General features: G+C 45.3%; 1 protein-coding gene across 2 annotated transcripts; it reads right to left on the reverse strand.

Annotated features, from left to right (window-relative positions):
- Positions 1-15473, reverse strand: CEP20 (centrosomal protein 20). 2 transcript variants are annotated; one of them, XM_081297642.1, is made up of 5 exons: positions 15396-15473; positions 12576-12773; positions 10668-10752; positions 4940-5068; positions 1-2242 (listed from the first exon to the last, which is right to left on the reverse strand). In XM_081297642.1, exons 1-5 carry the CDS (start codon positions 15421-15423, stop codon positions 2239-2241), a joined length of 444 nt encoding a protein of 147 aa, XP_081153768.1. In that variant the 5' UTR covers positions 15424-15473; the 3' UTR covers positions 1-2238. The 2 variants fall into 2 exon arrangements, with proteins under 2 accessions (XP_081153768.1, XP_081153767.1); XM_081297641.1 differs by lacking the exon at positions 15396-15473 and adding an exon at positions 14334-15253.
- Between the last annotated feature and the right edge of the window lie 393 nt (positions 15474-15866).

The following is a 15866-nucleotide window of genomic DNA, read 5'->3' on the forward strand; positions in this document are numbered from 1 at the left end:
AATTGCTTAAAATTTTTTTAATTAAATGATATATTGAAAGTATAAAAGTTGCCCAGGCACAGGAGTTACAGAATAATGCACACAGAGGCTACAACACCGGTGACAGTTCTAGTCAGCTTTCATTGTGATGGTTTTTCAACAGTATCCAAAATCATCAACTCCAGCATTTTTCTCTTAATCTACATGATTGCAATTCCTGAGGTAAACTTAGTGACAACAACTTGGATGTGAATCAAGACTGCTGGGAAAAGTCAGATCTTTATATTCCCACATATGATACAATGGAATTCATAATTGTAATCAGACATTACAGATTTAAAAATGAAAATGGGCCCTTATAAGACTCTGCATCTACAGATACAATTTTAACCCACAAACAGGGCTCTCAAAATCTTTTTTTTGGGGGGGAGGTACCAGGGATTGAACTCAGGGGCACTCAACCACTGAGCCCCATCCCCAGCCCTATTTTGTATTTTATTCAGAGACAGGGTCTCACTGAGTTGCTTAGAACCTTGCTGTTGCTGAGGCTGGCTTTGAACTCAAGATCCTCCTGCCTCAGCCTCCTGAGCCTCTGGGATGACAGGCATGAGCCACTGCGCCCAGCTCTCAAAATCTTTTGACTTATAAAATATAGTTTCAAGGGGTTTCATTAGTAGTTTCTGATGGGCTGGGTATCTCAGTGGTAGAGCACCTGCCTAGAAAGCCTGGGGCCCTGAGCTCCAGCCCAAGCACAACAAAATAAAAATGAAAAACAATGGTGATTTGTGTTTAGATAAAAATTCTTAATCTGTAAGGAGTAAATACAATTAACATCATCAAATATAAAATAAAAGGTTTCTGTCATTTTCAAAGTTAGCACCTACCCAGCACCCCAAGGAGGGTGACAACAGCGCCAGCCACAGCCCTCTCCCATGGGAAGCACGCGGCTAGACCGGCAAGTCCAGGCGCTCTGAGTTCCAGCGCCCCACGACTCTGCACCAGGAGCGGGCTACCCTGAGAGCTGTCTTAGTGAAACTCCACATCACGAGACTTCCTTAGCAATGATCAAAGAGGCTTCTGGAGACACACGGACATTCAAAATGACCTCCAGAGCCCACGCAGGAAGGCGCGCGTCCCTCAGCCGTCTTAACTGTGAGACCCGGGCCACGCGGGGCTTCAACAGTGCCTCTAGGGAAAGCTCCTTCTGGTATTTCCCTAAAGCCTGTCTCTTCATGTCATTTCACATTCTTTTTTTTTTAGTTGTAGGTGGACACAATATCTTTGCATTTATTTATTTATTTCATGTGGTGCTGAGGACCAAACCTAGTGCCTCACACATGAGGCAAGGGCTCAGTCACTAAGCCACAACCCCAGCCCCTTATTTTACATTCTTTTTTTAAAAATATCTATTTTTTAGGTGTAGATGGACACAACACAATGCCTTTATTTTTATGTGGTGCTGAAGATCGAACCCGGGTCCCACCCGTGCTAGGTGAGCGCTCTACCACTGAGCCACAACCCCAGCCCCCCTTATTTTACATTCTTAATAAAACAAAATAAACTCTGTTTTACTTATAGCATGTTAAAAGAATTATTTCCCCCTCTACCTTTTAATTAAAATTTCCAGCGGAAGCCAAAATGGACTAAGGAAAGAAAAAGTACTTGGTTATCTATTTACAAATTTAACTTTAGGTAGTAATTCAGATATTTAAGCTGAATCATGAGAGGTTTTCTGAAAAATAGGTCCTTTAAGAAAAATCAAACTGTACAGGAAATTAGTTTTGGTTTTAATATTCTTTAAGTCATGAATGAATTTTCCTACAAGTTCACATGATTCCAACTGAAGGAAATTTAATTAATGTGCATGTCAAGGAGCAGAACATGTGGATAAAGGCCTGGAACTTTTTTTAGAAGACGGTACAAAGTTCTAAAAGCCCTTGCATTTTTCATGAACTTCCGGACCTTCAAACTACTTCGTAAAAACCATGCACCTTCTTTCCAGTCACATCCAATAAGCTAGATGACAGAGTTAGCTTTTATTCACAAATGCAGTAAAACACGAGGGGTCAAGTATTGTGCAGAAACTCAAATTTCTACAAAATGCAAATAGTAGTTGTAACACTGGAATGATAAATAAGTTACTTAATACATGCAATTTTAAGATAAAAGATACTCTGCATCGAAGTGTCATCTCTTCACGGCTTGAGAAAGGGGGAGAGCCTCGGTGTGGGTGCCTTCGCCCCTCTCCTTTCCTGGTGGTCACCTGGAATGAGCAGAAGCACACGTCAACATGTATCCTAAGACACAGGGGTGGCCACACCTACACGAATTTTCCAATGTTGTCATGCACTCTTTGATGAGTTCTGAAGATGGCTTAAGATGATGAAAAAAAGTCTTTTTTTTTTTTTTTTTTTTGTTATTGGGGATTGAACCTAGGAGTGCTTTACCACCAAGTCACATCCCCAGCCCCTTTTATTTTTTAATTTTAAGACAGGGCCTTGCTAAGGTTTCCTAGGCTGGCCTGGAACTTGTGATCCTCAGCTACCCAAGGGGCCGGGATCACAGGCCTGCACCACTGCACCTGCCTTTAAATGCACTTCTTAAACCTACTGAGGAGTCAGAAATGTTCAGTCCTTTGGGCTAACTATTCAAAAGTGTTTCTTGCCCCCCTTTTTTTAAGTGAAGGAGGCAGGCTGGAGGAAACCCCTGCGTGATGAGTTCCAGGCCTACCTCTTATTTGTAAGGAATGGAATTCACGAGGGAGGACGACAAGTGGTGGCCGCCAGAGCTTTTCCATCAGAAACAAGACCTTCAGACACAAGCGCCTCCCAGCAGCGCCCTCTGGTGGCAAGAAAAACATGGGCACATTCACACCTTCCTACCGAGATCTGAAAACTCCTGGAACCATGGAAAATGTTTTCAAAAGCCAAAAAACAAGACAAGAAAGCTCCAGGAGGCTTCTGTGACCCCTGCAGTGCTCTGGCCACAGTAAAGAGGGCACTTCTGCCCAGCCCAGCACTGTCACAGCTGACAGAGCCTTTCTTGTGTCAATTCTTTTAAGAAAATACAAATTTAGGCAAGGGATTAGAAAATACAGATTTAGTACCAAAAATCCACACTTGGTTTTCAAATCCTAAAGAAGAGGTGACATCAGCCTTAGGACTAGGACACCTCTCCAGTCTGGATAACAGATGGGGATCTCTCTCCCTCCAACTTTGTTGGGCAACTTTGTTGACAGAACAAAATGAACAAGTTCCTTAGAGCACAGTGATGTTAGGTCTTCTAGAAAAGTCCTGTTCTAGAAAATGGAGTCTGCATTTTTGTATAAAGTCGAGCTGATAAAGGTTTTCTCTAAACATCTTGTCTTTTATTCGGAGCAAAAACTTCTTTGCCTGCAAGATGGCAAGGGTCAACAGCAGCAGGATAGTGAGCTGGCTCTCAGAGGGTTTTCCCCACTCTGAAAGCTCTTATGAGGGGTGCTTTCATCTCGGCAGGCTTTGGGCTTATTTTCAAATGGAAGCAGATTTTGTTTGATGTCTTGTCTTGCGTCCGGATGGGCCGGTGCAGTGATAAGGCGCGTGGCTTGCAGAGTGGTCACTTTACTATTTCTGCGACCTCCTCAGTGCCGTCAGGTAAGAGTGACGCAGCTCCAGGTATGCAGGCTAAGAAAGCGAGTAGACTGCTGAACCGTGTTTCTGAAACATGACGCAACATGTGGCTGACAGTGCTTCAAGTCATTGCACAAAGAAACCACTGTTGTGCCAAGAAAATAATTTGCAAGTCATTGTTCTTGTCCCACTGGATCAGTGGTCACCCTCACGGCTGGGTTTTCTATGGAGCTTGCCACAGAACAGGCACCCAAAGCTGCTTTACTGCCTTGAAGCTGATTCTCTGATACTTTTGGCACTTTGTACCCAGAAGGTGTCTCTTGCCCCTTCTTTCCCTCCGTGTCCATCCCCATGTGGTGTAAGACAGCAGGAGCTCATCAGTGACTTCCACCTCTGAACAGAACTTGGTCAAGAAATACTTGTCATTAGCAGGAATGTTAAAGAGACCGATTATAAGAAGCTTATGAGCCAGAAAGGCTTATTTCTCCAGAGGCTCTCTTTCTTCCCAGGACTAATACAATGTCTTGCGGTTGCTGTGTAACAAGTGCTCGTGTGTCACCAAGATCCACTGGAACAAACGGATATGGTCACATATTCCTGGGAAGCGTGTAAACAATTTGTGCTGGTTTTCAATATTTGTACACTGTGACCAGCAATTCTACTTTACGTGCCCACACAGAAGAACTACTGGTAGGAGTGGGCAGAGAGCTGAGCTCTCTACCACGGTTGGAAACACAGCCAAAATGCAGTCCAAAACGGAGGCTCTACTACTGATGTGACTGAACAACTGAAAGCTCATTTTAACAGCAAGCATTCTGAAAAAAAAGATCAGTCATTCTAAGAATCCATTATTTGTGAAAATAACGACCATCTACTGTACAAAAAAAAAAAAAAAAAAAAACCTGAAAATGCAAAGGACACATGGCCCATGACTTCTCCATCTGTGTTTAGCTCCTGGACAGAAAAAAAATGATCCCTTGGTAAAAAAAAAACAAACTACTTTTGCAGTATACAGATCTGCAGTGCTCCAAGGACTATAAATAAAAATCGGGTTTTGCAAAACTTTTGTGTGTGTATATGAATTTACATGTATGTGTGTACACACACACACATACACACACACACACACACACACACACACACGGACTTTCCCAGTTATTCCCCTACTTTTTTAAAAATTTTCTTTCCAAAAAGTATTTCTTGAAGGTTGAGTAACAGAAGCTCACTGTTTTAGATATAAGTGAAATTAAACTACGGCTCAAAAGCTCAGGAAAAACTCCTGCAAGGATACAAATGCACAGGAAGAAAACACACTTGCTAAAGCTAAAAGAGAAACCTCAGGAACCTCTTACCCATCGGCCTTCTTCTGTCTGACAAGATTTGGGTTTGAAGGCTGAAGTGAAGACTCTTTCAGAAAGGTGTTTGGGACGCTGTCCTTAGTTCCATGCAAGAAATGAGCCAAAATTCCATATAAAAGAGGTCTATATCAGGAAGAAAACAAACAAAATCAATTAACATAAAAGGGACAACTAAAAACATTTATTCTTTAAAAGATAACCTCTGACACCAAAATGGCCTAGTAATTCACTAGGCTTAAAAACAGTTCTATAAGCCAGGGCAGTGGCGCATGCCTATGATCCCAGTGATTCAGGAGCTGAGGCAGGATTATCATAAGTTCAAGGCCAGCCTCAGCAACTTAGTGAGACCCTTTCTCAAAAATAAAAGGCTGGGGATGTGGTTCAGTGGTAAAGCACCCCTGGGCTCAATCCCCAGTATCAAAAAATAATATTAAGAAAATAGTGTGTGATTCTTATTTGAGTTGTGAACTATTCATACTCTTTAAGTTTAAAAGTACCATTAAATTGAAGGAAAATTTAAAACCCAGAGAAAACATGTGAACAACTTAAAATTCATATAAACTGAAATACTATGAATCAATTCATAGGAATTCAGCTTTTAAACTCCAAGTCCATATACCTCCCAGTATTTGACTCTGCCTGGTAATAGGACAGCAAATGCCTGTTGAATAAATCAGGGCCCAGAAAACGTCATACATCCAGACAGCCAGGGCTCCAATACTGGCTTTGCCACTTGTCAGCTGTGAACCCCTGGGCGAGACTCAGCCTCCCGGTCTCCTCAGTGTCTCTGCCTCCTGAGGTGGGGAAAGCACAGGCCCTGAGTCACAACTGCCACGCACTGAGTGTTTAGGGCTTGCCCGGCACACACGTGGCAGCTGAATTTCAGAAGCTAACACACAGTTCACAAAACACTCCTACTCCTCTTCATTTTATCCTCCCTTTGTGATGTCATAACCATTATCATCAATTTGTGAATGAGAAATCCAGTCCAGAGAGTAAATAAAGTTCATATTTATACCCCAAGTCCTATACTTTTTCTAGAAATATGCCACCCAGGAATTTATATCAGTGCCTTTGCATCAATGAAAGCTGCCCTGTTGACAATACAGAAATGTTTTTAATTTCATCCTTGAAAATACAATAAACTTGACTGATTTTTTTAGATATCCACCTACTTATCAGCTAGTATGGTTCGAAGCATGAACAAGCCCTTTGAAACTGGACCCAACGGCCCTCCCTGTGAACTGGTCCCAGTTCCAACACATGGAGCGAGGTGGAGAGTGACAGTGTCTACCTCCTTGCTTTCTCTCTAGGGGAAGGTACATTCCCAAGGACTCTCCAGCAGCCCCCTGGGAATGAAGAGCCAGGAGCTGAGGCCTCCTGCCCGTCAACAGCTGGCAACCGAGAGCCAGCTAGAAGCCACCTCCCAGCCCTAGCAAGCCCCAGACGCCGCAGCCTCAGGAGGGAGCCTGAGCTGGACTCTCCAGCTACGCCCATTCCCACATTCGCTACAATGATAAATATTTGTTTTAAGCCATCAGATTCTGGGGCAGTCGCTCAGGCAGCAATTAATAATTGTATATCAAAGCAATTTTTCCATGTTACCAGGAAAGCAGGAAAGGAGGTTTCTCTAAGAGGAGGCCCACCCCTTTCTTAGACAGGCCTCACCTAGCAATTAAAAGATACGTCTGCTATTATTTTAAGCCAGTCTTTCCCCAAGTATTAATTTGTTAAGATGATTGTTAAGTGTTTAAATTTTTATATTTTAAATATGGATAAGATTGACAAAAGATTGAAATTTTTAAAAAAATCAAGTATTCTAACTTGTATATAACTAACACATTTAACTTGCAATTTCATGGATATTAAGATTCATTTTTTAAAATAGGTTTTAAAAAGATCATTTAAAGCACAGCCTCACATACAATACTGAAAAAATCAAACCTCTCGAAAACTGGAACTTTCTTCATAAAATTGGCACACCCTCATTTGGTGGCAGGGTTTGACCTAACATATTATCCATGAAAACTTCTGGACTTTCAAGACCCAGCAGCCCTAAGGGTTTCAGAACTGGCACAGAAGATCTGTACTAAGTGAATAACCCGAGTGGTACGGGGGGGATGGCAAACTTGGCAAATGCAAATCACTAAACTCAGCAAAAATAGAGCTTGAAGAATTTCCCTAAATTTTTGGAAGTAAAGCCGTCACTTACTTCTTCATACTTTCATCTGCAGCAAGTATCTCAAAACTACCAAGAGCCAGGAAGACTGTATCAGGTTCATTCCCAAGTGCTACTGGCAAACCGAGGTCCTGAACTGGATGCCACCTTACCTCCCGGCCCGTCCCAAGTCACACGTAGACTCCTCCAAATTACCACTCCACCATTTCTACTCTGCCAGTTTTCTATACTTTTCAAAATTTGTCAAAATATATGCTTTCTAAAGTGTTACCCACTGCTTTAACAACTCAGTGTTTAAGTACAGCTATCAACTATACCCATGAACGCTGGCTTTACAGGATGTGAATACTTATGCCAAAATTGGTCCCTCTGTCAAACAGGTTAGGTAACAATGGCTCTTTGATTGCAGGATTTCTCAGAGCAATTTCCCTAATAAGGTGATTATGAATCTCCAAGAAGGGATGTGGTATGGTGGCTTCCTGTTCAAAATCCCTTTTGCGGTGATTCTCATAGGACAACGGTTCTGTGGATCACGCTTTGGGCATGGTTGGTTCCCAGAAAACAATTCCTACTGCTGTCTCCAGAGCCTACAACAGTGTCTGACACACAATGGGTTCTCAGACACTTTTAAGTGAACCACCATCCACTGCGGTATCTGTTGCAATAGCAAAACACTGGAAACAACCTAAATGTCCACCGATAGGAGCAGGTGCCAATCATTTATGGTACCCAGAACACTACAAAGTTGTCTAAAACAGAAAGGGGAAACAGTTTTGCCGGAGGAGGGGAAATGGGGGAAGGTGGCCTTCAAAGATACCCTTAATATTGATGTAGTTAAAAAACTCAAAGACAAAGCATAACGTTCCAAGCCAGAGGGGAAGGAACTCAGCATCTGCTGCATGACTCCGCACTGCTCTGTACAGCTGGGATAACTTATAATCTTATTAAGAAAAAAAGATTTATATACTCTGGGATGAAAAACAAGTGGCAAATACACCCCCTGCACAGGCAGGAGAAAGTTCACACGGGTAGGTTAAATATAGCGTTAAGTTTGAATGGCTGCAAGGGAGAGAGTCCACGGTGGGCGTCTGGGGAAGTGAGACTGGCTTTCAGCGAGGGCCAAGCTTGTTCCTCTTCAATGGCTGCTTCTCTGTGCTGTCTGCATTCTTCCTCAACAACAATTGCTACTTTCACTGTCACTTAAAACACTCTGACCCCCTGCTGAAGAGGTCTGTCCTGACTCCTCCAGCCACTGCTCTGCCTCCGGGAGCCTGTGGCAGTTCACAGAAGTGTCTGACCTTAAGAGGGGCAGGCAAGCAGCGCGTCACCTCCTCCTGTCTCGTGCCTATCGGGCCCTTCCATCAGAGCAGCAGACCTCCCAGCACGGGGCTGAGCTGGGTCTGGATGCTCCGGGAATGCGAATGTGGAGTGTGAGCTGGAGACGTGACCGTGAGGTCCGGGTGTGCACCAGCCCCAGCTACACTTATTTGGATCAAATTCTAGATTCAGAATATGGCATAATGGAATTATCTTCTTTCTAGTCAGGCTAATGTTGCTGCTGAAGCCTTCTACAGTCACTTACTGCCCACATGAGGACTTTAAAGAAAATATACATCAATAGAACTGAGATAAAAAGGTTTTTTTTTTCCCTCTTTTTCAAAGCAACCCTGATTTTATATAGTTAGTAATTATCTGGGTAATGGAGGTTCAGTGCAGTAAGCATTTTATTGGGTATTCATGTGTGTAGAGAACACAGTGACAGGGGCTGGGGTGGTGGCTCAGTGGCAGAGCAGTTGCCTAGCATGAGGCACTGGGTTCGACTCTCAGTACCACATATAAATAAATGAATAAAATAAAGATTCATCAACATCTAAAAAATATATGTAAAAAAAAAAGAGAGAACACGGTGACATACCATGACAAATAGAAATGAATGTCACATATCCTTTTTTCTTAAAGATTCCTGTCCAAGAGATGAACTATAAACAGTTAACTCTTAAGAAAAAATGAAACACACGTATAACAAAAGTACAAATCAAATCTTAAAGAAACACAGAAATGTGGAAAGAGGAGGAAGAAAAATGTCAAAAATGAGTTAACATCTGAACAGGACCAGGGTGACAAAGGACACTCCCACAGGAAGTGAGAGGAACAAGGAAGTGACCCTGTCTGCGAGGCTAAGGGACAGTTGGTGCAAAGGCAGAGAAGCTTGGGTTTACAAGGTGTCCTCTGGGGACGACGCACAGTGAGGTGTGAGCCAATCCCACCAGAGACAGGTGGGAAGATGCGGCTGGCCACGCTGGGCCGAGGCGCTGGGGCTCGTCACATCCTCAGTGTTGTTTTTAAACCATGCAACAACTCTGTTCAAAGACAGTGGCAGGTAAAACAAGGTGGAAAAGGAGGTGACTGGAGATTAAAAACCTAGTCAGAGGGTTCCTGAGCAGTGGGGTACAGGGTGGACAGGGGACGCAGCAGGGGCAGAAGCAGTGGGATCTGCGGAGGGACCGGTAGAGAACAGAGAGCCGGCACCGAGAGGGACTAAGACCTGAGCAGCTGCAGGAAGCTCCCACGGAGGCAGGGCGTTGAGGAGATAAGAATAACCCATTTGGTTTCCGGACATGCCAGTAGAAACCCGGCCTACGACTTAAGACTCAAGTTCAAAGCAGGCAGCAGCAGGCAGCATCACTGGAGCCTCCAGAGGCCACAGAAGAGGTGGTGGAGGACAAGGAGAAGGGAAAGCAGAGGGCAGACTTGGGGGCGGGCGCAGGTGAAAGGAGCCATAAAGAGTCAACAAAGAAACTGAGAGCACTATGAGAAAGCCCTGGAAACTAAGACATAAAGAGTCTTAGAAACAAATGACAAAAAGCATTTTAAGTCAATATTACAAAAGGCTGCAGAAACTCAAGTGAAGTTGAACTTTTCAAATCAGAAATCCACAGACGCCACACTTGGCCCGCGGGCCTCAACCCAGAGTAGAGGGCCAGGCAGCACATTATCAGGGACACCGACTGCACGGAATTCAACTGGCATGTAAGTCAAAGGCTTCGCGGTAATCAACCCCATCACACCAGGAGGGAGAATCAAAAGCTCAATGAATTTTTAGAAAGAGAAGGAAAGGTGCTGGGGCAGGCTGCCTGGAGTGCGAGGGCCTGGCCTGCCAGCCTCAGCCCTCTTCCGCCCACCCAGGGACCCTCTGGAAAGAACCACCACCAGAAAGTGCCGCCCACTCCCACCAGGGTGGCGTCAACCCTAGGACAGAACTTGAGATGCAGAGCGGGCGAGGGGGAGAGCAAGTGAAAGTGGCCCTGAGAAGAGGGCTGGGGCAGGGGTCAGTGCAGCCCATGTCCAGCATGCACCAGGCCCTGGGTCCAGGCCCAGCACCACCAAAAAAAAAAAAAAAAAGTAGAGACGCTTAGTCCTCTGACAGACACCACAGGGATTTTCACGAGCGGAGCGGACCTTCTCACTGCTACACACCAGATCTGGGTCAAGACCTGCTGAATGAAAGAGAAACCACAGCCCCCTGCGCCAGGAGCTTCTTACATTTTGTTGTCCTTTGACTCTTCAGAGGCATTTAGTTCACGGACGAGAAACTGTCTGTCCAGTGGAACTGCAGGTTGACCAGATTCTGGAGGGGAAAAATTCATCAAAACACCGAGTCTGTTAATCCAATAACAAATGTGATTTTGATAACAACCATACTTACCAGATACACATACGTTTTTCAGATTTGGGAAGATTAATGACAGAACAGGGTAGATTCACCTGCAACCGACTTTACGACTTTGAAAAATTCATTCTGTTAATGCAAAACTTAATGCAGTTTAACCTAAGTTTTTAAATCCCCAATTCTGGATTGAAAATACTCTTTCTGCCTCTAACTTATAATACTAGACTTCAATCAGTTTCCTGAGAAGCCAATGCAGCATTACTCAGCCATAAAGAAGAATGACTTTAAGACATTTGCCAGTAAATGGACAGATCTGGAGACTATCACGCTAAGTAAAATAAGACAATCCCCAAAACCAAAGGTGAAATGTGTTGCTAATATGTGGAAGCGAACCCACAATAAGGGGGAGAGGGAAATAATAGATGTTCAGTTGATTAGATAAAGGGGAATGATGGAAGGGCTGGGGATACAGCTCAGTTGGTAGAGTGCTTTGCCTCCCATGCACAAGACTATGGGTTCAATCCCCAGCACCACCAAAATATAAACACATAACTACTAATAACTCAATTTTGAAAAAACATATCCATTTGGCAGCAGTAATTCTAAAAGTAAAACTGGACTTGATATCAAGTGCCGGCAGGGACACAGGCAATTGGAACTCTCGTACTTCCCTGGTGGGAAAGTAAAATGGCGTAGTCACTTTGGAAAACAGCTGGCCCCTTTTCCTATAAAGGTCTGTGAACATTTACCACACAACCCAGCATGGCTGCTCCTAGCTATTTACCCAAAAGAATGAATATTCATGTTCACATAAAAACTCGTAAGTAAATGTTTACAGCGGCTTGATTCATAACTGCCCCAAACTAGAGACCACCTAACTGCCTAACCACTGAAGCAGGTGAACTGGCAGGGCCACACTGTTTCCCTGGGGATAATGCCACTTGCAGGGACAGCCAGCATGGCTGAACCTCGGGTGCAGTGTGCAAACAACAGGAGGCAGAGTCAAAAGGCTTTACCAACATGCTCCATGCAGGACACTCCGGAAAAGAAGACCCCAGAACAGAAAAATGACAGCTTAGTGAGTGTCAGGGCGGGGCTGAGTGACAAGGCTGGCTACAGATGGGTGCCAGAAAATCTCCTGAGGTGATGGAAATGTTCTGTGTCTCGACTGTGACTGTGGTGGTAGTTACACGATTGAACATGTTTGACAAAATCCATAGAACTGTACACTAAAAAAGGTAATTTTTTTGTATGTAAATTTTACACTTTTTTTTAAAGCCAAAACATTTAATATGAAATTTGGTTACCTCACTGGATTTCACTCTAGGGAAGCCAAAATCCAAGATAACTAGCTGATGTCATTGACATCATATAGCCATCTATAACAAACTGAGGGATGCAAAATGTATGCTTAATATTAAAGGATCTGTAATGGAAAGTTCTAGCTAATATTTTCTCCTGTAGTATGTTAAACTTTATAAAAATTTGTTTGATGGGCTGAGGATGTGGCTAAAGTAGTAGCAAGTTCACCTGGCATGCATGAGGCCCTGGGTTCGATCCTCAGCACCACATAAAAATAAAATAAAGATATTGTGTCCACCTAAAAGCTAAAAAATAAATATTTAAAAAAATTTTTTGTTTGAGCTGTGAAAAGAGCACATATGATTTTTATGATCCAGTCACCCAGATGACACTGCTTGGTAATGAAATTGGACTTCTGGGATAAATTGGGGAACGGGAGGCACAGGTTCTGCCTCAAGTGATAAACCATGACCACTTACCTGCTGTGAGCACCGATGCCGTATACTTATATTTGTTGAATTCCAAGTATTCCCGAATCAATTCGTTAATCAGAAGGTTTTCATGAGACAACGTTGGTCGGGGTTCACCATCATCATCTAGGGCACTGAAAACTTCAGCTCGGATCCTTGCTTTTAAATGCCCTAGTACCCCCCTTTTTTCCAAGGTGTCCTTTAAAACTGTTAAATATAAAATATTGATGCTTCAGTTATAAATTTTGTCACTGTTGGGTATGTTCTCAAGAAAAATGTTTAAAAGGTAAATAGTGCAAATGCAGCCCTTGCGCTAAACAAAGTAACCAAGTGGTCAATGACACTGACCACAAACCACGCTTGTAAAACAAAAACAAAAACAAAGTTTCCAAGTTGTAATGATTCATTCTGAATACAGTTGAAGGAACTCAAGTTTATCCCTATAGCATCTTTGTGGTCAGGGGCTGTAGTCTGAGACATACTCCCAGACTACAGACGGGAAAATATAGGGGGATTAGAAGTAGAGTTAGCTTACCAGGACTTAGCCTACCTCCCCCAATCTCTCCTATGTTCAAGAGCGTTTGTCACTGCAAATGGATTCTGGGCTTCACCAACAGCCAGTGCAGAAAGGTGATTAAAGAAAACTAGAAGCCATAAAGAAAGGAATGTGTCATATATTTTGTATAAAATCCTTTGATACCCTTCGGGAATGGCCCAGTCTGAATGAAACGGTTTGGGGGCTTTTTGTTTTGTTTTTTTCTAATGACAGTTATGAGTGCTTAAAAAAGATAAAAGGACCTGCAGTGGTGGCCCATGCACCTGTAGGATCACCTGTAGGATCGTAAATTCAAAGCCAGCCTAAGCAAAAGCAAGGCACTAAGCAACTCAGTGAGACTCTGTCTCTAAATAAAAATCAAACTAGGGCTGGGGATGTGGCTCAGTGGGCAAGTATCCCTGAGTTCAGTCCCTGGTACCCCCCCAAAACAAAACAAGCAACAATGAAGGTGCTTGTGCCCGAGGTGGCCTGAATTCTATACACGCAAGGCACGAGGTATGCAAAAAAAGCAAAGAACCACAGAAAAAGAACAAGACACCCCTCCTCCCCAAAAAGATAAAACGTCCATAAAATTTAAGATGTTTGGCAAACAAGCTTTCATGGACTTTCTTTTGGACACAAAGCACATTCAGAATTGGGGAAAGCAGAGAAAACGGCCCCTCTTCAAGTCAGTGTAGGACACTCCTAGTCCGCAAAGAGTAAATCGCCTTCTGAGTTCCATATCATTTTCCCTTCTCTTTATTGTTATGCCTAGAACACTGCACCATAAAAACTCCATCAGAAAGAGGTTGTTGACCTGGCTGATCCCCCATGGAATACTGTTGAGAGCCACAGCCAGTCAGAATGATGCCTGGCATTTGCCAGAGGGAATGGTTGAAAGGTGACGCCAGGGAACCATTGAGATGATGATTTGAGTTAACTTATATATAATTGCTGTGATGCTGGATTGATTGTATTGTATATTTGACCTTTACTGTCGGGCAATAGGGAGGCTCTTGCTGCCTTGGGCGCCTGCTACTTTGGAGTTCCTGTGAGTTCTTGGGGGGGGGGGGGTGTTCGGGAAAGATGGAGCCTGGTGGAGGGGAGGGAGTGGGTTCCCATGTGGTGTGTGCAGTGCCAGTGAGAGCTGGGGAATAAAGAGTTGCTGTTTGAATCTACAAGGCTTTGTGGCGGCTGGGTTATTTGTGCCCAGCCAGACTGCGGCAGAATACCTAAATTCTCTGAAACTGTAGGTGACATTAGGTGTGATGTGTATTTCCCCAAGGAGGGAGCCCACAGATCCAGGTGCAGTGTGTTCTGGTGTGACAGGTGCGTGCCCCTTTTATGACTGTTCATCAGCACAGTGCCCCAATATATAGTCACACCGAGGGTGTCGGAATCCTATTCCCAAAGTCATGCAGCTTCCTACTTTCCACCTCTCTACCAACGACTGGTTATCAGGCCCCGAGTTTTCTGAAAACCAGAACTGGTTCGACTCATTAAGCAGGTTTATTGCCCGGTGATGCAGACCTGGCATCGTGGTGCGCCTAATCTGGGTTCCCACACTGTCTCTTCCTCGGTAAATGACTTCGGGCACTTCCCCTCTTAACAGCTCAGTTTCCCAGTCCAGGCCACGGGTACAGGGCATCCATCAGATGACACACGGCCGTGGGGAGTGCTTAATACCCAGCTCAGGCGCTGACCAGTGCACCATCACTAACACTTGTCGGAACGTCTGCTTCGAAGTTAATGGCATTAAATGTTCTTAATGACAGGCACAGAACTACTACAGAAGTACTTCGGGGAACTTTCCCGAGTGGCCACACCAGGAAACCCTGACCCCGGTTTCTCCTGATGGACAAGCGGGACCTCCTGAGCAAACCGAGCCAACCAGTCAGGACGGAGCTCCTACCCACGACGGCTGTGCGCACAGCAATGATGACCGCCCAGTGGTCACGACCCTGCATCCCGGGGCAGCTCGGGTGCCAAGCCCGCCCGGGCCTCCCTCTCCCCAGCCCCGGCGGGGTCCAGAACGACGCGCCAGAGGCCCAGGGCGCAGCCCGGGAGCCCGCGCAGGGGCCCGCGGGTTCTGGGCTCTGGCTCCAGCTCGACGCCGCTGGACCTCCGCGTCCCTCCCAGAGCCCGCGCGCGGCGGTCGCCACTCCCGCCGGGCGCTCCCTGATACCGCAGAACGAGTCCCGCAAAGGCCCAGCCGGTGTTCCTTCCGGCCCGTGCTCTTCACCGGTGGAAGTCGCGATGCTTACCACCCGGCAAGCCGCGCTGCTGGTACTCACCAGCCTTCAGCTCGTCGACAGTCGCCATTTTCTACGGCCGCCGGGGGCGCGCCGCGAAAGCGCGCATGCGCAGTTCCGCCCTCCCGCCCCGGCGTGGTCTACAGCCAATAAGCGCACAGCCCAGTCCCGCCCTTCTCTGTTTATGTTCTCCGGGATTGGATGAGTGGCTAAAGTCCACGAGAGACTCCACCAATCAGCGAGCGCACTAGGCGGGTCCTGCTCCGGGAGGAGGGAGGTGGGAGGAGCCGGGACCGAGACAGTTCAAGCGTTTACCTGTGGGTGCTGCTGGCGCCTTGGTGCTTGACTGCAGCCTGCGGAGCCGCTCGTCCTCCGCCCGCTGCTCATCTCTGCAGCTTTGAGTACTAACTGCTAATGTTACCACCGTTCAGCCGGTGGCTCTCAAAGTGAGCAGGCCTCGATACCATTTGGAAGACTGGTTAAGAGAGACGTCCGGGTCCCAGCCTCGGAGCT

Source organism: Spermophilus citellus (genome assembly GCF_964194105.1).
Source record: "Spermophilus citellus genome assembly, chromosome: 6".
NCBI lineage: Eukaryota > Metazoa > Chordata > Mammalia > Rodentia > Sciuridae > Spermophilus > Spermophilus citellus.

Coding starts and splice junctions, on each gene's coding strand:
- CEP20 (XM_081297641.1), bottom strand. CDS start 14,457: ATGAACAGTCATAAAAGGGGCACGCACCTGTCACACCAGAACACACTG. Junction 12,774..14,333: donor TACAGTTTCAGAGAATTTAG/GTATTCTGCCGC, acceptor TATATTTAACAG/TTTTAAAGGACACCTTGGAA. Junction 10,753..12,575: donor GGCATCGGTGCTCACAGCAG/GTAAGTGGTCAT, acceptor TTTCCCCTCCAG/AATCTGGTCAACCTGCAGTT.